General features: G+C 44.5%; 1 protein-coding gene across 1 annotated transcript in view; it reads right to left on the bottom strand.

The window, feature by feature from the left end:
* LOC147906358 (NAD(P)-binding Rossmann-fold superfamily protein) overlaps positions 1-25,900 on the bottom strand; it is a 40,156-nt gene that overhangs the window by 314 nt on the left and 13,942 nt on the right. Inside the window, exons 4-10 of the mRNA XM_087384382.1 lie at positions 18,791-18,890; positions 18,533-18,613; positions 18,374-18,423; positions 4,436-4,586; positions 4,250-4,306; positions 443-564; positions 1-351 (exon numbers count right to left, since the gene is read on the bottom strand). The exon at positions 1-351 is cut by the window's left edge and continues 314 nt beyond it. Coding sequence (XP_087240508.1) covers positions 138-351; positions 443-564; positions 4,250-4,306; positions 4,436-4,586; positions 18,374-18,423; positions 18,533-18,613; positions 18,791-18,890 — 775 coding nt within the window. The 3' untranslated portion in view covers positions 1-137. The remainder of the gene's footprint in view (positions 352-442; positions 565-4,249; positions 4,307-4,435; positions 4,587-18,373; positions 18,424-18,532; positions 18,614-18,790; positions 18,891-25,900) is intronic.

Below are 25,900 nucleotides of genomic sequence, written 5' to 3'. Positions count from 1 at the left end.
AACAAACCGCAGCAAAGGAGAAACATCACTATGCAAAAGTCTAGGTCTTTTTAAAAGGGTGATGCAAAGGTCGAAATTTTTAAAAAAAACTTCAATATATACATATGTGTTGCTTGTTTCCAGACTTCGTTGGAAAATCACATTGCTGCCAAACCACATAATGACCTAATAGATGCTGCAATAGAATGGATCTGGTCAGGGGAATATACTGTGCCACAGCCTGGAAGATGTTTTCTTGCTTCGCTGCGGTCAAAATAGAAGCCCCCAGAATGAAGCTTACTATTAGGTTGCAAAGCTAGCCACACGACAGTATCAGCACCCTGTGCTGGAGTTCGGAGTTTGTTCTCAAGCCTAACACCATGCACCATGATTTTGTCATTGCACAGAGACTAAACCATATCACTGATATTTATAAACACAATAAATCGATGAAGACACTTACAGGCTCTTGAACTGTGGCAGACTCTTTGCGACTGCTGGTGTGTCTGCCCAGCCTGGATGCATTGAATAAAAACCAATACCTTTTGGTCCATACTCTTCTGCCCACTTCTCATTCAGTGCAACCTGCAAGTTAAAAAAGAAATTTGCATTAAAATGTGCCTCAAGGGTTAGAATGCATATCTGTAGATATTGATTGACTTCTTGGAATTGAAATTAACCAAAACTGCACAGAAACAGCCATTAAGGATGAGGTGGACTTAGCTGGAAAGGGGATATCTCACTGTCTAACTACTACTAGTTCGATATAAACAATAAATATTGTTTTAGACAAGGAAAAGCGAAATGGATGATCAATTCTAAAAACACAAGGATTGTCACACAAATATATCGGCTGTCCAGCATCGCTGCTGCCTCCTCCTCATGGCCCTGCCCCCTACCTCCCCCCCTCTCGCTCCTCTTTCTTCTTGTTTTCCCCGCTTCCTTTCCTGTCCCCCTCCTTTGAAAGCCCACTTGGGGCTGCCGTGTATTGGCCTGTGCCAGCCCATTTTTGGGCTGATCTTCCTCCACCTTCCCATCCGTCCCTCATTTTGCTGCTCCCCGTCCCTCTGGAGTTCCTTGGCAGCCAGCTAATGGCTTTCGATGCCCATTCTTACAACTGCTGCCAGCCTGGTTTCTCATCCACTTTGGGCCTCAGCCATCGTTTTTCACCATTCCGCCGCGCCCGCTGAATGCACAAACTGCCGCCGCAAGCCGGCAACAAAGTTTCTTTTTCAAAACCATGCACCCCCCGCCCCCCCCTCCCTTTTTTCCTTTCTTCCTTCACCATTTTTCCACTCCTTATTCTTGCTAGCAGGTCGGGCGGTTTTGTTTGACAAAGGGGTAGTGATCCAAAAGGTGACCCTGAGGGTCTGGTCACAAGGGCTCACATGGTAGCACCCTCAACACCCTCAGCCATCCAGATCTTCCTTTCCCCAGCAGACAAACACAGGTGCAAAAAGCTATTCTCTCCCTTGGGCCTTCAGAATAGAGCAGTAGTGGGACAAATGGTTGGCCTTACTCCCACACAACGACAAAATCGAGATTGGGTCCAAGCAAGTTAAGGTAACAGCATGTATGGGAACGCCGGTTTTCTACTCCAATGTCACTCCTTGGACACCACTCAAGCCGTAGCGAAGTAAGTCTTGGTTTACCTTGGCCCTGGTTTAGTATGACGTTCACTTCCCACACCTCTCCAAGGAGTATCTTGTCCTCTATCGGATCTGTTTGGCACTGTACTCTAGACATCGACCATAGCAGCCTCAGTACTCTTAGATGACAAAGTCCTGAGGGCGCGGTTGGTTGTAGATGACCTAGATACCCTAACAGAGGAGGTTCTTCTAGAGACCCTCCTTGAAGGTGCCTTCAAGTAGCAGGCCAAGGTTTCAGGTCTACCAAGGCAGTGCCTACACTGCAAAGAGATGGGCACCGGGCAAGGTCTTGCCTTCGTTTCAGAAGTTCTCTCTCCTCTCACCCCCAAGTCCCTCCAAGCTGTCAGCAGAAGGGTAGGGAAGATAGAACCCGACCCCCCCTCCTAGTTGAGAGCCACAAGCTATCGCAAACCATGGGTCGCCCCCTCGAAGGGAGTTTGGACTAGAGTGGAGAGTAAGAAAATCGGCAATCCTGCAGCAAAGAATTGAGAGTATGCAAGTAAGGCTTGCATATCATGATAACAAAGATTCATACACACAACGTTTGCATATGCCTGAGTTGACTTTTGATTACAATGTCTAGATCTGGAATTGCTCAAAAAGAAGCCACCAATCATTGAGACCACACTTATTGCCACCCTTTATTCACAACACCACAGAAACCTTTCCACAAGGCCACTAGCTTTTATAGAGAGGACACCTAACCAACAAAAACACGAGGAAGTTATCGATGCATACCAAGAAACGAGGAAAGGAGGAAACATAGAGGGAGAGTATAGACAAGAAAGTGAGGAGAGTAAAACCCCACCTTTTGAGAGAGCTAAGAAAGTGGGAGCAATACCAAGAGAGACAGAGAGACAGAGAGAGAGAGAGAGAGACTTAGGGCTGGTTCATGACAAAGTAAGGCAAGGAGCTAAGAGCTTGCCAAGATTGTTTAGAGCGTACCATGTGCTAATGTATTGGCAAAGGTGCCACTTGAGCCACTCGCCCCACCTTGCTCAAGTCGTTTATCCAAGCTGCCTAAGACACAATGGTCACAATTGGGGCAACAAATATTAGTTTGCTTTCGATGGGCGGCAACTCCACATAAGCCACAAAGATGCAACTCAGCACTCGGAATCCATCTGTAAAGACATTACCATGCACCTTTCTTGTGGTCTTATTTGGTCTGTAAAGATTTCTAGGAAACTAAGACCACCAAAGTTTGGCTAGTAGGGAGCCTCACATCTGGCCTAAAAGAAAGCAATGAGGTAGTCAAAGCTGCTTGGAGGAGAGCAACTAAGGTACCAAATTAGAATCAAGTTGCAAGAGGAGACAACTAACACCACTTGCATGGAGATGGCTCTCCACCACTCCAAGTCATCGTGGGCAAATAGCGTAGCCAAGAGAGAATAAGCCACTACACTTGCAGCAAGAATGAAATGGTCACTTTGCTGCCATGCATGCAACCATTTCCAATAATCGTGAATGATGAGTGGTCACCCACCAAGATACAAGATTCCTATGACTACAGACTAGAGTGAACGAGTTACTACTCAACCAAGCAAGTGACCTTCCCCTCTAGACTGTCATGACAAAGGAACCTAGGGATGGAGAAGATGGGGGACCACAAGAATCAAGAGACCACCATTGGAGAGAACCAAAGGGGGATCATTGAGACGTATTGGGTGATTCTTAGGCGAGGATAAGAGGATAGAGAGAAAGGAGAGTGAAAAGGAGCCTAGTGAGAGAGCTAAGAGAGAGCCTTGTTGAGGGAGTAATGTAATGGGAGCAAAAGGAGGCAGCCAAGCAAGCTGCCCTTGATGGGTGATGGGTGAGGCAGGGAGCTAAGTGCTTCGCAAGAATCCTCTAGAGCATCCCATGGATTTTTGTATTGGCTACACTTCACATTGAGAGGCACATGGTGATTCCACAATTCACTCTCTTACTAGTCTCATGGTACCTTAACCAACAATTGTCTGATCTTGTCTCATGATGCTCCTGCCATTACTTCTCCATTGCATGCATTTCTAACCTGTTCGGACAAGCCATGTTCCCATCACAAGTTCCCCTTGCATGACACTTTTCTAGTCTGTTTGGCGAAGCCAAGTTCCCATCACAAGTTCTAACTCTTTAAGGCAATTGGAAAACCTTCAAGAAAATACTTTGCACAAGAGGTGGCAATATTTTAAATGAGGGTAAGGGTGAATCAAACAGATTTCCAATGGAAATCTGCCACTAGTAAAAAGGGCATCGCATAAAATAATTAAGACATTGCCAAGGATAGCAAAGAGCAACCTTTCTAACCTAGGATGATGTAGTGTTTCTACATATTTCAATTTCCTTTTGTACTGATTCTACAAGGAACTTACTCGCATTATTGACAAATCTTGCCATGCTGCTCATGAGATCTCATTAAAAAATTACCATAGGGAACATTGGACAAAATGAGAACATCATACACTCATTTTGTATGGTGATTCATAGGGCACACTCAGAATTGAAGGAGGGATAAGATTACCACGAGTATTTGTAGTCTTTTAAAACGAGGCATTACGAATGTAAAAATACCCAAAATTGACATATTGCACCAACACTGAGAACAAACTTCTTGATGAAGTGAGAGGAATGGCATACATTACCTGAACACGTTTGTTTCGAGCGTATTGCGTCACTGCATCAAATTTTCCTTCATCACACTACAAAGATGCATTCTCCATCATTTAGATCATCCTATAGAATAACTTATGTGACAAAATTCTAGACTGGAGTGCAATGCGAACTTGCAAATTATAGCGACACAAAATTCTAGTGCAAGTTTATGTCACCTGCAAATCATTTGAAAGCGGTGCTGTATACATTCCTCCAGATGCCACTGTTATCACACGTGCTTCAGGTGAAGCCTTCTCAAGTGATGATAGCAGCAACTCTGTCATTGCATAAACGGCTGCCACATTAACCGCAAAGTTTAGCTCCAATCTGCTTCAGAGACAGAAGTGAATCCCAAAGTTACAAAGAATCTTACAAAATATTAGGTGAGTCAATGAGGAAAAGATTCCAAGAAAAATATAAGAAAGCTGCCAAGTGCCACTGTCAACATTATTAAAGATTTGCATTCCTCCAATCAAATTTCCACTATAATCTAAACCTGAAACTAGAAGTGGAATCGTAGTTTTTTCCATACACTACCATACGCATATGGCATACGGGTATGGAAGTATGATTGGAGTATGGATCAGCCCCTAGGGCTGAATCATACATGACCCTAATTTTATGAGAGTGCTCTCAACGGAAGAAGGAGAGAGAGAGAGACAGAGAGCCACACAAGTTTTGGTGGGTGCAGAACCACCCTAATCTTCTTTTTCATTCATTTATATATGTGTTTGAGTATTGTACATAACCGGGGTAAAGGCACAGTGACCTTTAACCCCCACAACCTCCCACTTAAAGGACAATGTGCCTTTAAGGGAGAACAACCAGTGAGCATACTATCCAGTGCCCATCAATACACGACAATACTCAAACCGCTGACTAGGTAGACTCTTCGTCAGCATATCTGCAGGGTTATCATCTGTATGAACCTTGACAAGCTCTATGCGCTTGTCCTCAAGTACCTCCCTGATGAAATGGTACCTGACCTCAATGTGTTTGGTCTTTGCATGAAAGACCGGATTCCGTATAGCACTCATGGAATCACTATGCAATGTCGGTACACCTGTATGAATCCCCAAATCTCCCACTAGCCGATCAAGCCATATAGCCTCCTTGCAACCCTCTCTGGCTGCAACATACTCAGCCTCTATGGTAGACAAAGCAACGCACTTCTGTGCACGAGACATCCATGACATTGCACCACCTGCAAAGGTGAACACATAACCAGAAGTGGATCTCCTACTATCCACATGCCCTGCATAGTCTGAATCTGTGTACCCAAGTACACGCATGTCTCCTTTACCAAAGCAGATGCACATCTTCTTAGTACCCTTCATATACCTCATGATGCACTTAACTGCCTCCCAATGCCTCTTTCCTGGATTAGCCATATACCCGCTAACAACTCCCACTGCAAATGCAATGCCTGGTCTAGTAGCTATCATAGCATACATAAGACTCCCAACCGCTGATGCATAAGGAACCTTGGCCATCATGGCCCTCTCCTCATCTGATTTTGGACTATCTGTGTGACTCAGTTTCACATATGGAGGCAATGGAGTACTCATTGCCTTCCCCCCCTCCATATTGAAACGCTACAATACTTTTGTAACATACTCTTTTTGTGAAAGCCAAAGGAGTTTCCTACTCCGATCACGCGTGATGTGCATACCAAGAATATGACCTGCAAATCCCAAATCCTTCATATCAAAGGCCTCATGCAACTTAGCCTTTAATGCATCTAGCTCATAAGTATTCTTGCTAGCCAATAGCATATCATCCACATATAGTGCCAAGATTATCAGGCTATTATCCTTAGCCCTTTTAGTGTAGAGGCAGTGATTAATTTCACTCCTTCTAAAACCCTGGGACCGAATGAAAGCATCAAACTTCTGATACCATTCTCTAGGTGCTTGCTTAAGACCATAGAGACTCTTCTTCAGCTTGCAAACTAAATGCTCTTTGCCCTTTTCTTCAAAGCCTTCTGGCTGCACCATGTAAATTTCCTCATGCAAATCCCCATGCAAGAAAGTTGTCTTGACATCCATCTGCATAAGCTCCATATCCTCTGATGCCACTAGTCCAAGCATGCATCTAAGTGTGGTCATCTTCACAACTGAAGAGAATATCTCATCAAAGTCCACACCCTTCTCTTGCTTGAACCCTTTAGCAACCAAACGGGCCTTGTACCTAGGCACATCATCACCACAACCATATGCGTATGGACCCAACTATGAGTGGAATACATCTGTATGTGCATAAGGAGTCCTATCTTGTATCGTCCATGAGTAACTTCAGCTGTGTGGGGTCTCAACTAGGGTCAGACGGGGAATCCTAGTGTCTCTAGAACATGTTTGTGATCTATTGTTGTCATACCCTACTCCACACCCTATGCTCGTCACGAGATGGCCTAGGTAATGTGATGCTACAATGAGGGCTCCTTGAATGGGGCCCTATTTTGCCAGCCCCTTAATCACCCCCTTGCAGGTATGACATCTCTAGAGAAAAGGCTGAGTGTCACGAGGGTGTGAGTTCTGTACTTGCATGTGGGCACAACCCTGGAAATCTAGTTGGCAAGGCCACGGGGTGTGGATGTGCAAGTTTTCCCCCTAGGGAATTGTGCCTTGGGGGTAAAGAGAGGTCTAGGCCCAAGAGGTGCCAAAGAACCTTAGAAATCTAAGTTGGTCATTGGTTGGGTTTTTAAAAAAGCCACGAGAGGGGGCCTAGGGGCAAATTAAAGGCCTTGGGGGCAAACCAAAACGCAAGCTGCCATGTGAAATGCCCACCATGGAAACCAAAAAAGAAAGGAAGTAGGCTAGCCAACGGGCTGAAGAAAGGGGTCGTGAGCTTGTAGAGGTGCTGCATCACGCACGGGAGCTAAGGCACATGCTGGCTGTGTATACAAACAGGAGTGAAGCTTGTGTACGAGACTGTGTACAACAGTATGGCTGTACGGGGACTGAGCATGTGGACTTATGATTGAGTGTACGGACTGTGCTAGAAGATGGTACAGCTACCGTACGTACGGATTGGTATGGGTTGTACGGAGTGCTCACAGGCTGAGCACGCATGGGCTGTGGATGCATGTACGAACAATTGTACGCCTATGCATGGGTTGTTGCGTTAATTGTACCGTCAGCTTTGGGGAACCGTTGTACAGACAGCAGCTTGTATGCCAGCGTTCAAGTGACAGCTCGTTTCATGTGTGCTTGGACTTGTGGAAGAGCCCATTCTTTCTTCTCTTGGGCTGGATAAGAATGCCCGGTTCCTTCTCTAGGAGTTGCTCTTGGTGATGAGCCAAAATGGTGAGCCATTGCAGGCAGGAAGATGCATGGGCGATACCTTCAGTGAGAGATGCTGACTCTCAAGATTGCAGGCTGGTCATGTAAGCTGTTTTTCATTTCTTTGAGGCACATCAGTGGTCCAGATTTGTGTAATAGCTCTTGGGATAGATTTGGATGCCTATTAGAAGGATGATGTGAACGGAGCCCAGCATGGGAGTTTGAGGCATTGATGCCTATTGAGAGTGGGAAGAGCATTGAATGCAAGTGAGATTGAACTCATTGTGTAACCTATTTGCTGGACTCTCCAATTAATAAAGAAATACCGAAAGGGTGCCAAGGCTTTGGGGCCAGTCTGTGTCCTTGTACTTGAGCAGGAGCACTCTAGCTCCCCCAATTTGTGTTTGAAGTATTTGCTGAATATTTTAGTGTGAAGGCTATCTGGCTGGTTAGTTGTTTTACCACCCTCTTGTTGGCCTTGAGGCTGGTTTCATGGCGCCGTTGCCAGGGGGACATCACCATCTTTCTTAAGAAGGTGAGCTTGTGGTTGTCTCTGGTGAAGTGTTGCTTACTGTAATTGGATTACAGCGAGAAGAAAATCAGCAAATATATTGGATTGTGTTTGAAGTATTTGCTGAATATTTTAGTGTGAAGGCTATTTGGCTGGTTAGTTGTTTTACCACCCTCTTATTGGCCTTGAGGCTGGTTTCATGGCGCCGTTGCCGGGGACATCACCATCTTTCTTAAGGAGGTGAGCCTGTGGTTGTCTTCGGTGAAGTGTTGCTTACTGTAATTGGATTACAGCAAGAAGAAAATCAGCAAATATATCTTTGACACATAATGGAGGGACATTCCTCCCAAGATGAGCAAGAAGAGCAATCTATGCATAAGGGAGCCTCCCAGGATGACCAAATTGTTGAGGCACAGCAAGCTGCAAATCCTTTTGGTGTGAGTGCCTCTCAGTCAAAAGAGAGCTGAGGATGTTGATGCTATGTCAAAGGCACTGTTAATGAGCGATGTGGGAACACTCACACAGCTCATGCAGGACCCACGGTTCCTTGAGTTTATGCAGACTCCTTTGAGGTCTAAGGAGAGAAAGAAGCATTCTCATGCAGGGGAGCCCAGTGGATTCAAAAACAGCCATTTGGTGGGATGCCATTGGATGGATCTACAGGGAGTTCCAAGGCGGCAGTCCTTTCAAGGTCCTGGTACGGCTATGCATGGCCAAGGGACTGATTTTCAGAATTTAAATCAAGGGCAGCAAGCTTTTTCCCAACCCTTTTTGCATCTAGGGTATTTTGGTGGGGGTTCAGTATTTCAAGCAATGGCTGGTCAAGCTAATGATGGTGAAGGAATGCTTGGAAATTAACCTGCTGGTTTTCAGCCTGGGATGCAAAGGATGCAAGGCAATGTATCTGGGGATATGCAGCCCGCAATGCCTAACATGATGTATGGCAATATTGGCATGCAGCCAGGTATGCAAAGTGGAAGGTCAGGGACCTTTGGAGCTCCTACAAGTACGTTTGGTATGCCTGGGGCTAGTTTTACAAACCCTTTAGTGGGTAGTGGCAGTGCAGGACATGCTGGAGAAAATGCAATGCGACCTCCTTTTTTGCAGCCACCTGTGTATGACAATCTGACACCCAAAAGAAAGGTAAAAGATAGAAGGAGGGTGGGGCAGCAGTGAAGTTTGAGACCTTTAATGGGGCTCAAGACAGGTTGAAGGCTAACTTTTGTACAACAGTTTGATGCAGCCTTCTCAGGGTGAAACTTCATTGAGTCCTCACATGGCAAGCTTGTTTATGCAGAACATTTTCAAATATCATGGGATGCCTCGGTCTATCATGAGTGACAGAGATCCACGTATGACGAGTCTCTTTTGAAAGGGCTCTTTGAGAATATAGGCACTACACTTCTTTTCATCCTCAGTCAAATGGGCAGTCCGAAGAGGAAAATTCCACTGCTCTTGCTTTGCTGAAATCTATTATGTCTGAGCATACGACACAATGGGAGTAATATTTGCCCTTAGTGGAATTTTCTTAAAACAATACTATGCATACTGCCACTGGGAAAGTACTGCCTATCTTGCATACTAAAGATAAGATTCTTGAGGCTGATAAGTATGTTGAAAGCATGGATGTAGCGTATAAGAAAGTGAAACAGGCTCTCTAGAAGACTCAGGCAAAGCAAAAGAAGACAGTGATCGTCACGGTCGTGAAGGTGATTGGCTTCTTTTGTGCTTTGAACAGGCAAGGCTAAAGAAGAAGAGGGGCAAAGACTGGTTGTTTCCCAAGCTCAGCATGAGATATTATGGGCCTTTTCAAGTTTGAGAGAAGTTAAGTGATGTAGCTTACAGGTTGAAGCTACCGGATCATTGGAGGATTCCCAATGCTTTTCATGTGAGTCTTTTTAAGCCTTTCAAGGGTGATTAGCCATAGGATATGCTTGTTGAGATGCAACCAGAGGTTGAGGAGCTGCATGAGATCATAGTTCCAGATAGTAAACAGCAATCCTTCTGTATGAGTCAACTTGAAGGCGGGTGTGCCATGTCATGCTCTCTAGATTCCGAATGTGTCATGTCCCCTGCTACCTCTAGCTCGGGTCAATAGGTCGAAAGAAGTTTGTGATCGTCCTCTGAATGAACTTAGTGGGCGCTCTTGGTCTCGTCTCTGCAATTGAAGGAGTCCGTCTCTATGTCACTGGGCCTCGAGGAAAAAGTCACCACGCATCGTTGATTAGGATGGGCCCAAATATCTAAGAGTGGTCCAAATCTACTCCTGAATAGACACTAATGCCATCCATGGATCTCATAGTACACGAGGCATCTAAATGCAAAGTGCACGTTTGTCTCAACCTCTTGCATGTTGCATAAAATGCTGATCTGTCTCTCGCGTGGGGTACCCTCCACTCATCTTACTTGATACATAGCCGATGAGAGGTTACTCGGAACTACCAATCGAGATCTACAAGGCATATGGGATATGGATCCAATAATAGCTCAGGAGATCGATAAAACCCTCATCTAAGATCTACTAGTCATGATCTCCATAGAAGATGATTTTTACCAAAAGCTCATAGGGTTAGCAAGTGATTGTACATGTGGAGCTGTATGGAGTCCTAGGCTTGCAAACCATCGGCCTGTTAGGGCATACCAACTCCTCTAAAGGCATATGACCACCCGGAAGGATGCATCATGGTATAGAGGAATGGCCTCAAACTCTGCTAGCAGGATATACCGATGGCTTGCTACTACAGATCATCTGTGCAAGAAGAAGAACCTATAGTCTCTCAACAAGGGACCAGTATGTCCCAGATAGATCTACCCCCAGAAGAGATTGCCATACATCCTGATTGGAAGAACAAAGTCGAATATGAGAAACTTGGTCTTAGAGTCTTAATCAGGCTTGCGTAGCTAGTCTCATTGTGAAGACCACGCTTGAAACGAGAACTCCCAAGTATGTAGAAGACATAACAATCTCAACTAGAAGGTGAATTGCTCTCTCTGTGTGGCTACTCAAGATGTCTTAAAGATCATGAACTTAGTTTCACCAAGGTTGACCTTTAGATCGTGTGTCTCACAAACAGTTTGAAGTGCATCCAAGTGTCACTGGACGCCCTCGGCTCAGAAGGAGGGTAAAACCACGTCATTTACATGCAATAGAATCAAGATTAGAGATTCCGCTAGGGGCGAGCTGCGGGTGAGCTAGCTCTGCCTAGTGTCATGATGAATGACTTGAACTCATTAATGTACAAACCGAACAAGGTCAATGACAAAGGACAACCATATTTGATCCCAATCGTGCACATGACCTCCTCTGTCTACCAGGTTGTGCCTGATACCCACTTGTAGACTGTCGAGACTACCCAAATGATGTCCTGACTGTATCCTAATTCACGTAGCCGCCGCCTGAGTAGTCAAGCCCATGGCATCGTGTCAAAATCCTTGCGAAAATACACAAGACCACAACAAACCCTCTGCTTTTATGCCCTAGCCTCTTCAAGATCCCTCTCAGAGTGAAAATGTGATCCATCGTCACATGGTCTGATTGGAAGCCTACCTACCCAATAGCTCTGAAAACCTCAGGATCCAAAACCCACTAACCTCGTAGAGTGTCAAGTGTTGAGGCATAAATCTTGGACATGACATGCCCGATCTAGTTACGATGAAATTCGATGCAAACAGCTTTGTTAAATAGCTAACATCGGAGCTAGGGTATTAAGACCATGTGCAATGTACTCCGTGCATAGCCTCTCATGGTCTAACTGCTTCATTATATAGCTAAGATCGGGACTAGGGTATTAAGTTCATGTGCAATGTACTCCGTGCATAGCTTATGATGATCTTTGGCTAGGCCATTGTGTAACCTAAGGGTTGCATGATTAATATCACCGGTAGTGAAGAGTGAACAAGAGCTAGGGTGGGGTGTTGAATAGTAAGAGATTGTCAAATGGTTGGGTCTGTGAGTTTCCTCGGAGTTACCTCCTAAACATAATGTTTAGTAATTCCTCCTCATTATGGTGAATGAGGTCTCTCTTCTCCTGACGACCAAACAATAATATTCTCCTTTGGTCTCTGTCTCAATCAGAGGATGATGCTTTGCCTCAAATCTGAGTTGACGGAGCAAGGCCTTACACTCATTGTCATACCAACTATTGCAAGGGAGCAATCCAATGGGTGGCGGACGGGTGGATTTGTTGGTGTGGGGAAAAGACTAGAGAATTGCATCATTAAGGGAGTGGGTGACCAGCACAGCTCTACCCTCTAAGAGGAGGGTATCATCAATATCAGCAAGCCTATCTATGGAGACTCAAGAAATAAGAAAATGTCAAGCAATATGATCAAGTCATGATGATAGTGTCTATGATTGATACCTGGTGGTCTGCAGTCCTGGCATTGAGGTCTCGAAGGAGAACTTTCCCCAGAGCATAGAAATCGGGTTCATTGCTGTGTACGGCAACACCACACTCCAAATCCAAATCCCTTAGAATCTAGCGTGTGGGTCATGACACTCTATGAAGACCATCCCAGCAAGTGATGATCAGTATAGAATTGCGACTTTGCCTAATCCCCATAGTCGTAGCCCCCCTTTCTCCCTAGTCTCATCACGATAGGCCGACTCCCACATATATCTAGTGTAGTGGGCTGCCCTAGGCTCTAATGAGTCTCTATGTAGAAGAGAATATCTCATCTTTTGTATGACTCCAAGAAGTTCCTTGGGTTTGACCACAATGTTTCATTACAGTTCCAAATGATATAGGTCAGAGTCTCGGTCAAGTCTCATTCTCCCTAGACAGATGTATCAACATGCCGTCCATGCAGATGTATCAACAATCGTCCGTCTAGGAGTAGTCAAGAGTTGTCCCACCCATACCACTACCTCATCGCTCTCCTTACATACAGCATCCCGCCGTTGTAAGAGGGTCTATTCCTCCTCTGCGTGCGTGCGTGTGTGTGTGTGTGTGTGTGTGTGTGTGAGAGAGAGAGAAAGAGAGAGAGAAGGGGGGGGGATATTATAGAGGTCAAGTTAACTTAGGGTCATGTATCCTAACCATGGGATAGTTAGGACATGAGACACCTTGGAACAATTAAGATAGTCTTAGAGTCGGCACACCTAGGATACCCTATGCCTATATAAATGTGAGCCTTGGTTCATTTGGGTCATTCATGAGGGTGAGGCCTACTAACAATACCTAGCTAGAGGCCTATGTCTCCATGGGGTAAATGGGGCTACATGGTACACTGGGACATGTAGTCTTACCTAGGAGTAAGGTGGTCTGGGATTTCCTCACCTCTAGCTTGGAGATGATCCTTGTTGCGAGATCTTGATGGGATATCTCAAGATGTATGCCTCAGGCACACCTTGGTTTCTATGTGTGAGTGCTAGAGGCACAGTTAGGTGCCCACAAGCACAGTTAGGTGGTGGAAGAGCCACATAGGATGATTGAGAGAATCTAGGAGCAGATTGAGGAGATGATTGTGGAGCTCTGAAGTCATCAGTGATGTCAGTGAGCATGTATGAGGTGCCTACTTAAGGACCTCACTCTTCTTCATTCCAAAAATGCAAGTAATGCAAGTATTCTGAGTTTGTGTCCACTCTTTGCTTTCCTTTCAGCTATCCAACATGGTATCATAGCCCTTTGATCCCCCTTGAGCCCATTTTTGCCACATCATCATCTTCTTCTTCTCCATTTTCCTCGTTCTTCCCAAAATCTTTGAGAGCTTGGTTCTCCACCTACAAACGACCATTGCCCAAACCCTCTGAGCTGGAAACTCCTCTAGTATGGGCGAACAAGCAATTGAAGAAAAAACGTCTGTGTTGGCTGCCATTCCCCAAACAGTGCATTTTTCGCCATTTCTTCTATTGCTCAATACTCCCTGCCTGCTCCGCCATTGCCTGAGCCCTCTTAGGAGTAGATGGGCGAACCTCAAGACGAAGATTTTGAGCCATTTTTCAGCTCATTTGGTTCAGTAATGAGGAAGAAATCGTCAAAACTCAGGTTCAGCCTGTAGCAACTCCCCCGGGCAAAAGTGCGCACCATTTCGTCCAACCTCTCTGCTGGACCCTCTCTGGTATATGAGCTTTCTTTTGCTTCAGAAAGCCCTCTTTTCCTTGCTTTGAAGAGTGAGTTACAAGCCCTCCAAGTTCAGCCTTTTGGTTTTGACAGTTTTGACAAGTTTTTGAAGAAGATGCTACATAAGGTGCTATTCTAGCATTTCTGGTTTTTTGAAACTTTCAATAACTTCAATACAAGTGTGGCTTCAGTTTTGTTTTGAATTGCTAGACCTGGTTTTGATTGGAAAGTATTCATTTTAGCCACCTCTATGAAGCATGTAAGAAGAAGCATCATTGTTTGAAATTTGGTCACAAGACTTTGCTACATTAAATGCTTATATTTTGAAGCATTTCAATTGTTATTCTAAGCCCTGTAAGAGAGAAGACACTGCCCAATACCTGGGTTAGACCCTCTCATGGCTTGCTTATGCAAAATATGTGAAAAGCCAAAACATAAAGCAATGTCTTGTTATGCTACAAAGGATGAAAATGTCAACCTGACTTCCTTGTTGAAGATTGCCAAAACAATGGTTGCCAAAAAGGAAGCAACTACAAAGCCAGAGATCTACCCTCTCATGGCACTTTTATTTGACTCCAAGTACAAGAAAAAGATGAAGGTCAGATACCTAAGATATGCTTCTCTACACAACTATGGAGATGACAAGATAATTGTTCTCTTGAAGGATATGATTTTCAGATCCACTTGTTTTATCATAGTACCATCTTATAAGGCACTAGACACTGCCCATGTGGTAAGACCTTGCCTTAACATGGATATTCTGCCTCCACAAGATGAGGCATCCCATGAAGATTATGCATTTTAAATCATCTCTATGTATGCTCCAGATCTCTCTTTTTATGTCAAGGTACTCAGCCTGGATAGTCCTCCAAAATGAATGAAAATAAACTATTGTGTTTTGTGTGTTTTGTAAACACCTCTGGTCACCTTATGATGTAGGCCATGTGTATGTTTTGCTCCATGGTACGTCCTGTAGACATTGTGTGCATGTACATGCAGGGGAGATAACCATTGGAAGGTCTTTTTGTATCCCTTTTGTTTACCTTACTCCCAAGGGAACCCTTGCTAGCATGAGAACCTAGCCATAGATTAATCCTTGACCACCATGAGATGGCATGAGAAACTATGAGACTAGATGTATCCTTGACATAGCCTGAGGCATTCCCTTGAGGGGGGGTTTGATGGGATATCTCAAGGTGTATGCCTCAGGCACACCTTGGTTTCTATGTGTGAGTGCTAGAGGCACAGTTAGGTGCCCACAAGCACAGTTAGGTGGTGGAAGAGCCACATAGGATGATTGAGAGAATCTAGGAGCAGATTGAGGAGATGATTGTGGAGCTCTGAAGTCATCAGTGATGTCAGTGAGCATGTATGAGGTGCCTACTTAAGGACCTCACTCTTCTTCATTCCAAAAATGCAAGTAATGCAAGTATTCTGAGTTTGTGTCCACTCTTTGCTTTCCTTTGAGCTATCCAACAGATCTATGGTGACACACTAACTTATACCATGCGTTTCCCAGTGTTTGTATTCTAATCTTTGGTGGTATTGTAGATAGAGACTAGCTAGAACCTCCAGGTTAGTCGAGGCTAACCTTTCAAAGAGTGATTCATTTAGTATCCAAGCCTATATCTTTTACAACTAGAATATATCCAATCGTACAAATTTAGAAATTTTATTGTTATGAAGTCCAAAATTTTACACAAAAAATAAAAGAGAAAACGACAGACAAGAAAAAAGAGGTAGCAAATTTTTTTTGAAAAACAAAAGGAAGACATACTTAGCAAGCAACACAACACTTATGTCGCCCCGGCCCAAGCATAAGCAGCTATACTGGGTTTCTCAAAACCCACGGTATTAAAGCCTACTCTATTCTTTGGCTTTGCATTGCTCAGGTGTTGTTGTGATACTTAGAAGAGAGGAAAGTTGATGTGAAATTAAATGTTGTAATTAATCGGAAAGTATTCTATGGTGGTAGTACTCATACCTTTATTGATGCTTCTCTTGTGCATAGGCTATACATGCCTATGGTTCCTCATAGCCACCACTACGTTGTCAATCTCACACATTGTGCTTCAAAGTCCTAGAAGGAGATGGTTCCTACTTTGAGGAGCTGTCATTCCTCTCTGTTATGAGATTAGATAGGGTAGACATTGTGCTTAGGATGGATTAGTTCTTAAGTAAGAGCCTTCTTGTAAATATTGATTATTTAAATTAATCCACTTTCAAGTTTCAAAATGGAAAGCTTTTTAATAATAATGTTTCACCATATTCGGATAAACACACATATGAAGCGTTCCTTGCATGCAATAAAGAAGGAAAGAAGGCATGTATCCTCTACTCTAAGTAAAGTACATGAACTTTATTTGAGAAAAGGAGGTCCCTACCAAGTTGCACCATGCAGGGCCGAAAATGTGAAAAAGTGCATGCTCCACCATATAAACGTTATCTTCAGCCATGGCTATGGTATTTAATAGTGATACTTCAGCCATGGCTATGCTTGCACCACATTGATGCTTGAATGGCAAGTGTGACCAGTATGTGGATGGACTACCCACTAGTCGGTATATCTATGATAAGAATCAGCCAGCTGAAACCTGCACTAGGGTGACTAGCTTCTCGGCTCCCCTTTGGACCTCATGGAAGGCACCATATGGTTTTGTGTGTGCTGACAGATCACAAATGGATCCTATGCTGGTTCCTGGCCCCTTCAATGGGCTGGTGTGCTGCTTTACAGCAAACAGGTCGGCTGGCAACGGCGCTCCTTGCATCAACAATCTGCTTTCCCCCTCGCTTCCCTTCCTCTCTTCCGCAACCTCTACCACCTGCTTCCTTCCGTTCCTTCCCATCTGCTCAGCACGTGGTCACCTCCATTCCTGCACCTTTCCTCCTCCTCTGCCCGGTGTTCCCTCTCCTCTCCACCTCAGCCTTCCGTCTCTCTCCTTCCGTCTTAGTTTTTCTCTCGCCAGGTCCCCTTTTTACCTTTTTTCTTTCTCTATCTGCCTCAGGTCGTCCCTCCTTTCCCACCAGTTCTGCGTTTGCACCACAATGCCAAGGTGACCCCTCCTCTGGCCAAAGGAGCTCCAATGGCAGCATCCTCAACTCCCACATCATGCTTACTCCAAAGGACAAGAAATAGATTGAGATTGCTGCACAAGAGCTCGATGATAGAGCAATCATAGGGCAATTGGTGGGTCTTACTACCACTAGACGCCAACTCCAAGATTGGGTTCAGGCCAGCCTCTCGCTCTGGAAGGGGATCATATTCAGGATGTGACCATATATGGACATTGAGTTTTCTTGATCCAGTGTTGTCCTCAATAGAGACGCCCCCTCACTTCTTCAGGGATCCCCCATCTATCTGGGACCTCACCTGGTTTTCCTTGTCCCTTGGTACAACGGCTTCAACATAGAGGACATGGAGACATGGCATCAGATCTCTGGGTATCCGGTCACCCTGCGATTCCTGGGCATGCCTCAGCTGTTGGATAAATAGGGTCAATGTCCCATACAACAGGGCTTCATACCTGTAGCAATATGGGCAATCAAGGTGCCATATGAGACATGAAGAGGGATTGGGAGAGAAAGCAGACAAGGCTGCCACATGGGCAGCAACAGACCATCCTTCTTGGTTTGATTTTGAGGCAGCCAATGAGGCCACCCTGGTCAGCAGCTAGGTTATGGAGCTGTATATAGCCCAGCCGAGTGTCCATCGATGGGGCTATGGGGCTGGGGCAGGACAGCACAGCAAGAGATTGGGCTGAGGCTCATAATAGGCCCTGGTAATGGTTGGCAGACAGTCGAGATGACTGCAAAGAACCACCAGTACAGGTCAGCAGTACGGAGGCCAGATCGGCAGTCGTGCAACAAAGTCAGGCAAATAGTAGAGTATGCCACATGGCAGACTGGACCAGCAGCAGCAACAGACTGGTCACTGCACTATGCACTCGCATACACCAGGAGGGGCAAAAGGAAGGGCCAGATCAGGGCCATGTGCATGTCATGCTTGCATGTGAATTGCAATGTGAATTTGCCTCCTGCTAAGGATGTGCAGGAGCATGCATGTGTAAGTGCTATGCAAGCACTATTATCCAAAATATATATGTCAAAACTTGCAAAAGTTGCAAGCATGAATCCCCCATGTATATGCTTTTACGTGTGCAAAACTTGTAACAAAACTTGTAACCTTTGCAATTTGTAGTACTCTACATGAACGGAGATTCTACATGTACAGAACACGCAGGTCTATGGGACAAATGTTACCCATCAGCGGTAGTCACTCGTTCATGCTCCATCAAACCTGCATTGTTTACCTGCTTGCCATTTTATAAACCCTTGAGTTAATTTATTCAAATGGACAAAGAATCTAAGGGGAAAAATGAACCCAGTATGGAAAAATACTGATGCGTGTCAGAAACTGACCAATACATGAAGTGGCACTTTCAGAGATGTGAATCCTGTTGCAAAATTTTTAAGTTGTTGAAGCGAAGATAAATCACAAACCTGCAGAAGCCAAGAAATGAAAGGTTGCCCAACTTATCTGCTAAAGTTAACAGGAGAAGAGACAATAAACCAACAGTGCAGTATCTTTACATGGTTTGTTTTAAGAGAGACAAAGAAGTCAACATTAAAGCTTACAAGTCTGTCGGCATAAAAGAGGCATGCACACACAGAGCCTACCTCAAGATGAACATTTTCATTTCCAGTATCTGCCTTGATTTCAGAAAGTGCTTTATCTCCTCTCTCCTTGTCCCGACAAACCATGTAAACAGTTGCACCTCTAAAAAGCCAACCCAGCCGATGAATATAATTATCACAAGAGACGATTTTGATATTAATGGGTTTTTAAAAGCAAAATACGTACAAACATTCCATCTGTGCACACAGTATTTAATTGTCTGTCAGCCTTCTATTTCAACAGCAGGCCACCCTTGCTGAACTCAATGTCAACTATTGAATCCAAAAGGTATAAAATGACCAAGCTTACAAACAAGTTCAATTGCAAAGCAAATGGCAATCCTTCCACATATGTCCAAGTCAGTGTGTCAATTACAGACACATACCTAATGATTGCTGAACCGTACAGAATGTGTCTAAAATAGTTTACGGGTTATGATGCCATCTCACCTAGTATTATAGAAGATCAGACCTTCATTAAGTCACAGGGCCTTAAAATTATTTCCCACCCATAGCATGCCATTTCAGGATCAGAAAAAGCGCAGACAGTGATGGTGTGCATATCAAGATGCACCTCTAGAGGTGTTGCCATTGAAAATTTAAGGCCTTCGTTGCACACATGGGATGATCAATTCAAAGAGATAGAGAGATGCGGAGAGAGAGACGTGATTGGAGCAGACGGTGATTATATCGCATGAATAGGCAGGTGGTTACATACACATGCTTTTGTGCCTGATTTCAATGGCAAAGTGAGAAAGTTGAGCCAAGCCATAAAGCGCAAACAGACTTTGCACAAGAACCCAATTTCAGATTAAGGAGGGTGAAGGTTTTTAAAAACAGAAAAAATCACAAATCTGTAAAAGTGCAGAGATGTTTATGGGTGTTAGGACCTTGTGATTCTAACTTCTATGTTATGTAACATTATGTGTTAGTATAGTGATCTGAATGTAATTACATCATAAGCTTTCTCCCAGCACTCTTGGGCATAATAACCCATCTTCCCGCAATAGTCGCCCTATTGGAAAACTTGGGAGCTTTCTCTTTTGCTTCACATAGACATAAAAGGCCATTTGGCTTATTCGGTTATCTCATGATGCCGTCTAGTAAATCTCGCTCACTACGTTCAGATAATTCAGGTTTGTGATGCTTGATTGAGCTGTCACAAGGATTTCCAAGAATGTAACAAACCCACACTTTTTCTCAACTATATCTATGGACTATTCTTGGATATCCTATTTTCATTTATTTTTCATATGATCATATATTTAATGACAAGATGTCTAAGTTTCTTCATGTGAACTCTTGTGACAGGACTTCACATCCCAACCGGTTATCTTCTACGAGAATCATGTGCACACCGTTAGTTACAGCTCAAACAGTACCCCTTATCATGGATGATCACCATGTATGCTATCTTCAATAAAGCTCATGTCACCTTCAATGTCACCTACCACTTTCAATGCTATCTTTAGTATAGCCCGTGTCACCTCAGACCTTCACTGTGACCGTATCACCTTCATTGTGATTTGGCATATCCAATATGACTTTACCATCTTTAGTATGGTTTACTTTTACTATCTTCAGTACGGTCTTATTTACATCATCTACATTATGGTGCTAAAGTAAGTTGGTGACAAGGACCATACTTTTTGTCACATGCTATATGAGATTAATGACGCTAGGCACATCCACCAGGTTTTTCTAACACCAGTTGGGTGTACCCATGGCTTATTTTGACACCGTCGGACTGGCTTTGGGGGGTGAGCCTTGGTGTATTGGGCAACGATGCTTGGCTTAATGAGGTCAAATCAAGTTCGCATAGTGTAAGGCGGATGTGATCTTGAGAACCTATAATCTTAGAGTATTAAAATTAGCACCTTGATCACTAGCATGCACATTAGTTAGGAACATTGGCTTCTAAAAGATGGTTTAGGTCAAGTCGTGAACCTAGCAAGCTAATGTCGTATTTGTTCTAGGCCTATACTTGTTTAATTAATTGTGTGCATGGGTAGAGGAAATTTTTCATTAAAAAGACATGAATAAAAGTTAAACTAATTACTTAAATATCATTGTAATTTAGAACGGATAATTAAATATTAAATTAAGAGCTACTAAATTAGAAAATAATTTTTTTCACTTTTACAATTTTCTAATCTGCTTTAGTAACTTTCCTAGCTTTTAGAGGTTTCTACTTCCAATAAGAGGGTAAAGGGAAAATTGTGATTGGTTTTGGGGCTTTTGCTGAGCCTCTTGCATATGCTTCAGCGTCTAAACGTCACAAGTTTGTAACTTCTCCCAAGAAATGAAGGGAAATTTTTAAGATTGACTTTGGACAAAGAAAGTTGACTTCAAGCATCAGTTAAATAACATTGTGGGGAAACCCACAAGGGACTAGGATTACTAGAATGCATGCATTTGGCTAACCTCTAATGGGTTACAGTGTTGGATATTGTTTGTGCCAGGTGCAGGACTTTGCAGAGTGCTAGCGCACCAATCAATGAAGGCCCACTTGGGCTAAAAGCATTCAAGGTGTCCCACTCTATGGAGAAAAGTGCTTGCTTTAAGATTTTAAAGAAAGCTCGAACTTTTAGACAAAAGCGCCTATTCTAGGCAAGATAAGCGCAGCTTTTAGAAAGGGCATGCTTTCTAGTTGGCTGGCCTAGTGTATAAAATAAGGGCCTCTAGGCTCCCAGCTATATCGAGAATTGTACTCAGACTCTGCTCCCGCATCAGCCGTCTCGTACAAAATAGATTTCAGCCCTTATTTATGGCCCCTAGAGCTGTGTCTTGTTTTTTCTCTCCATCTCCCATCTTCTCTCTCTACAGCGATTCACCCACCAACTGTTGAAAATAGGAGGGAATGAATCACTCAAACCTCCACCCAAGATCTCTCCAACTCTTACACACACTCAACTCAGATAGATGATCACAGATGCAATAAACACTCACTCAGAAATAACTTGGACGGAGAGAGAGAGAGAGAGAGTATATTCATCCACCAGATGGTGGGCAGAAAAACAGCTCACAGGGAGCAATACAAAATACAGCAAAGTGCTGGAGAATACTGAAGGACTCTCTCTCACACAAACTGCTCCAGAACTGAGTGCACAGCACAGCCTTGGAAGGAGGCTTTCAGTCTTGCACTGGATGCTGGAAACAATGAAGGAGTGGGCCTTTTATAGGCACTGCCCAGGCCCCTTGAGTTCACTGACCAGCAGGGTTGGTACCCTGTCTGGTGGCCGACCAGGTGGGCCCTAGAAAACCGACCAGGGTTGGCCCTGGTTGGGCCGACTTGGCCTGCCACAGGCCCCTATTTAAGGGTGCCCTGTGCAGCCAGTCTGCGCAGGTGCAGGCGCCTCCAAGTGAGGCCTAAGGCCCCTGTTTTCCTGCTGTTGCAGGCAGCAACCAGCCCGTGTGCTGGTTGCCTATGATGCCGGCCTGAGTCTCTCTCTTTCCCCAACCCTCCTACCTCTCACTGCCCCTTGTCCCCTCAAATCGGGGGCTCACAAGTGGGCACAGTGAGTTTCTAACACCCCCCCTCAATGTCACAACTGTGGGCCAATCCCCATGCATTTGATGAGGTGCTCCATCTGTTCTCGAGGGAGTGCCTTCGTGAAGAGGTCAGACAAGTTGTCGGCGGTCAGGCAGTACATAAGCTCGATCACGTCGTCGATGATGAGCTCTCGAACAAAGTGGTAATGAACTTCGATGTGCTTGGTCCACGCATGGTACACTGGATTCTTGGCAATGGCTATGCAACTCTGATTGTCGCACATCAGCACTGTTGCGTCCTCCTGACAGACGTCCATGTCCTCCTGAATCCACCTCAACCACAGTGTCTCACAAGCTGCTGTACACGCGGCTCTGTACTCTGCCTCTGTAGATGAAAGGACCACTGTGAGTTGCTTCTTACTCAGCCAAGAGATGGCACCAGATGCAAGTAAGAAACAATACCCTGTTGTCCATCTTCTGGTGTCAGCATCACCCGCCCAATCACTTGTTGGAGATAAGTGCACACTAAGTGTACTATTTCCTAGTCTAAGTCTAAGTCTAGTCTTTATGTCTTGAGTGTGTGCCATGTGGCACTTCTACAATTATCCCATAAACACTCTTGCATTATGTCTTGTACTTTGGCCCATATATTCAATGGGTCACATCATTCTAATTCATCTGTCTAGCTTGTGTCTTGTCTACACTCTTCTCAAGGTATTTCTTATCTTTCAGTCTTGTCATCTCATTTACATTTCTAGTTTTCTAGTTCTAGTTCTTTTTCACATTCCAACATGGTATCAGAGCATGTAGATCCCCTCTCCTCTTCTCTCACTCTGCTGTAGCCATAGCTTCGTCTTCTTCTTTCAGTTTACCTCTACCTCTGCACCGTCCTCTTCTACACTTCTGCTGGCCATCTCTTCTCCCAGATCTGCCTTTTTTTCTGCCCCGCCATTGCGCTGAGATCTGCGCTCAGATCTGCGTGTACGTCTGCTCCGCCTGCTCCAAGTCTCCACTCAGATCTGCGCTCAGATCTGCGTGCACGCCTGCTCCGCCCGCTTCAAATCCCTGCGCCAGATCTGCGCAGCTCAGCGAGATCTGAGCGCCAGATCCGCTGTCACGTCAGATCTGCGCAGTCTAGCATCCTCCGTCCGTCTGCCACCGTACGCCGTTCGTACTCCGTCCGTACGCCGCCGTACTCTGCGTCGCCGTCCGTGCGTCCGTACAGTCCGTACGACTGTACGGAATCTGTACCTGCACCCGATGTCCCAGTTCAGGTGGCCTCTACTGCTGCAGATCTGCCTGCCCTGATTTCGTGAGCTGAAGGAGCTGCCCACGACTTTCTGAAGCTGCTGCCCGTACCTTTTCTGCTCGAAATAAAGGAGGAGCTGAAGTTTTTCTCTGCCCAACCTGCAATCAGTTCTGCATTCAGTTCTTGCTAAGGTACTGTACATTGTCTCTTTCAGTTTGCTGAGCAGTCTTTGTTAATCCTCATATCTGCAAACTGCTGGTTCCTCCTGCTTCGATGGGCTGTCATATGCTATGGCCCTGACAAAGTGGTGAGAGAACTGGCTTCTAGGATCCCTTCCTCTCATTTATTTCTACAATATTGTAAGGGAATAGACACTGCCCTTGCATCCTAGCAAGAGGTAAGACCTTCCCACATGGCATCCTCCTCTCATTCTCTCATGTCTATTGACAAATTCAATGGGTCCAACTTTCATACTTGGCAGATCAAAATCAAGTGCCATCTTATGAAAGAAGGCCTTTGGGACATTGTTCACCGTGATGCCCCCGAAGGTCCATCTGAGCAAGTTGTTACTGCCAAGAACGACAAAGCCTATGCTATCATATTGCTTGGCCTTGGAGATGATTACATTCATCACATCTCCGACATACAGTCTGCTCCTCAAGCATGGATCACTCTGGATACTCTTTTTGGAGCCCGATCTAAAAACTCTAAAATTGCACTTATGATCTCATTCTTTGATCTACATATGCAGGAAGGAGCTACTATAGCCTCTCATGTTAATTATCTTCGCAGTCTTATGGTTCAGCTTGCGTCAGTCAAGTCTCCCATCTCCGAAGATATTGCTATTGCTGTGCTTCTCAAAAGCTTACCTGACTCCTATACTACTCTTGTCACTACCTTCAAGTATCATAATAATCCTTCTCTTGAGGGTATAATCAATGCTCTCCAAGAGGAAGAAAGAACTCAACAACGCAAGGTAACTGACACTGCATTTTTAGCAAAGAAAGGCAGTTCTAAGGTAAGAAAGCCTTGCAACCATTGTGGCAAGACTAATCATGTGGAGAAGGACTGTTTCAAGGCTCATCCATGCACCATTTGTGGCCGTGATAATCACCGGGAGAGGGACTGCTACTCCAAAACCTCTACATCAGCTCCTGCATCTACCTCAGCCCATGTTGCTGCAACATCTCCATCAGCTGATCCTGCTGTTCCTTCCTTACATGATGAAAAGTGGGCTTTCTGATTACTTCTATGTTTTGTCTACCACCTTGACCACCGATGATGTAGGTCAAGGGGTTCTAGTGTCTTGGTCTTTCTATTTGTCTACAGTCAGTCTTCTGTCTATCTAGTCTTGTCTGTCTGTCTATTTGTCTGATTATGTTTTAGATCCATCTTGTCCCTACCCTTGTGGACCCATATGAGGATATCACTTGAGGAGGGGTGTCTCAGGATCTTTTGTCTGTCATGTCTTCTATCCAGTCTATCAGTCTTTATGTCTGTCCTCTAGTCTTGTCTTTCTGTCTTACTCCTAGTGTCCACTTAAGGAGGGTGTTGGAGATAAGTGCACACTAAGTGTACTATTTCCTAGTCTAAGTCTAAGTCTAGTCTTTATGTCTTGAGTGTGTGCCATGTGGCACTTCTACAATTATCCCATAAACACTCTTGCATTATGTCTTGTACTTTGGCCCATATATTCAATGGGTCACATCATTCTAATTCATCTGTCTAGCTTGTGTCTTGTCTACACTCTTCTCAAGGTATTTCTTATCTTTCAGTCTTGTCATCTCATTTCCATTTCTAGTTTTCTAGTTCTAGTTCTTTTTCACATTCCAACATCACTGTCACAGAACCCGCCTAGTTCGATGCCTTTGGTGTAGGTGATCCCATAGGTGCAAGTACCCTTTAGATACCTCAGCACCCGTAAACCTGCATCCCAATGACTCTTCCTGGGAGAAGCAGAGAACTGGCATAATAGCCCAACTGCATAACAAATATCAGGTCGAGTATTGGTAAGGTAAAGCAAGCTTCCTACCAATCATCGGTACAGAGGAGTATCGACCGGCTGAGATGTGTCGTGAACACTTAGCTTGAGCCCGACCTCCATGGGAGTTACTGCTGTCCTGCAATCCTCCATCTGAAATCTCTTCAGAAGTTCTCTGCAATATTTCTCCTGTGAAATGAAGATCCTTCCTTTGGCTTGCTTTACTTCTATCCCAAGGAAGTAGTGTAATAACCCAAGGTCAGTCATCTCAAACTCAGACATGAGTAGCTCCTTGACCTATGAAATCTTCTTGACATGGTCACCTGTCAAGATAAGATCATCAACATAGAGGATGAGTACCAGTCGCAATCCCTTCTCAATGAACAAGTAA

Source organism: Dipteris shenzhenensis, chromosome 1, assembly GCF_047967505.1.
Source record: "Dipteris shenzhenensis isolate YYH24624 ecotype China chromosome 1, Dip_SZ_1.0, whole genome shotgun sequence".
In the NCBI taxonomy this organism is placed as follows: Eukaryota; Viridiplantae; Streptophyta; class Polypodiopsida; order Gleicheniales; family Dipteridaceae; genus Dipteris; species Dipteris shenzhenensis.
Note: the sequence above shows the minus strand (reverse complement) of the source record. Positions and strands in the feature narration are given on the sequence as shown.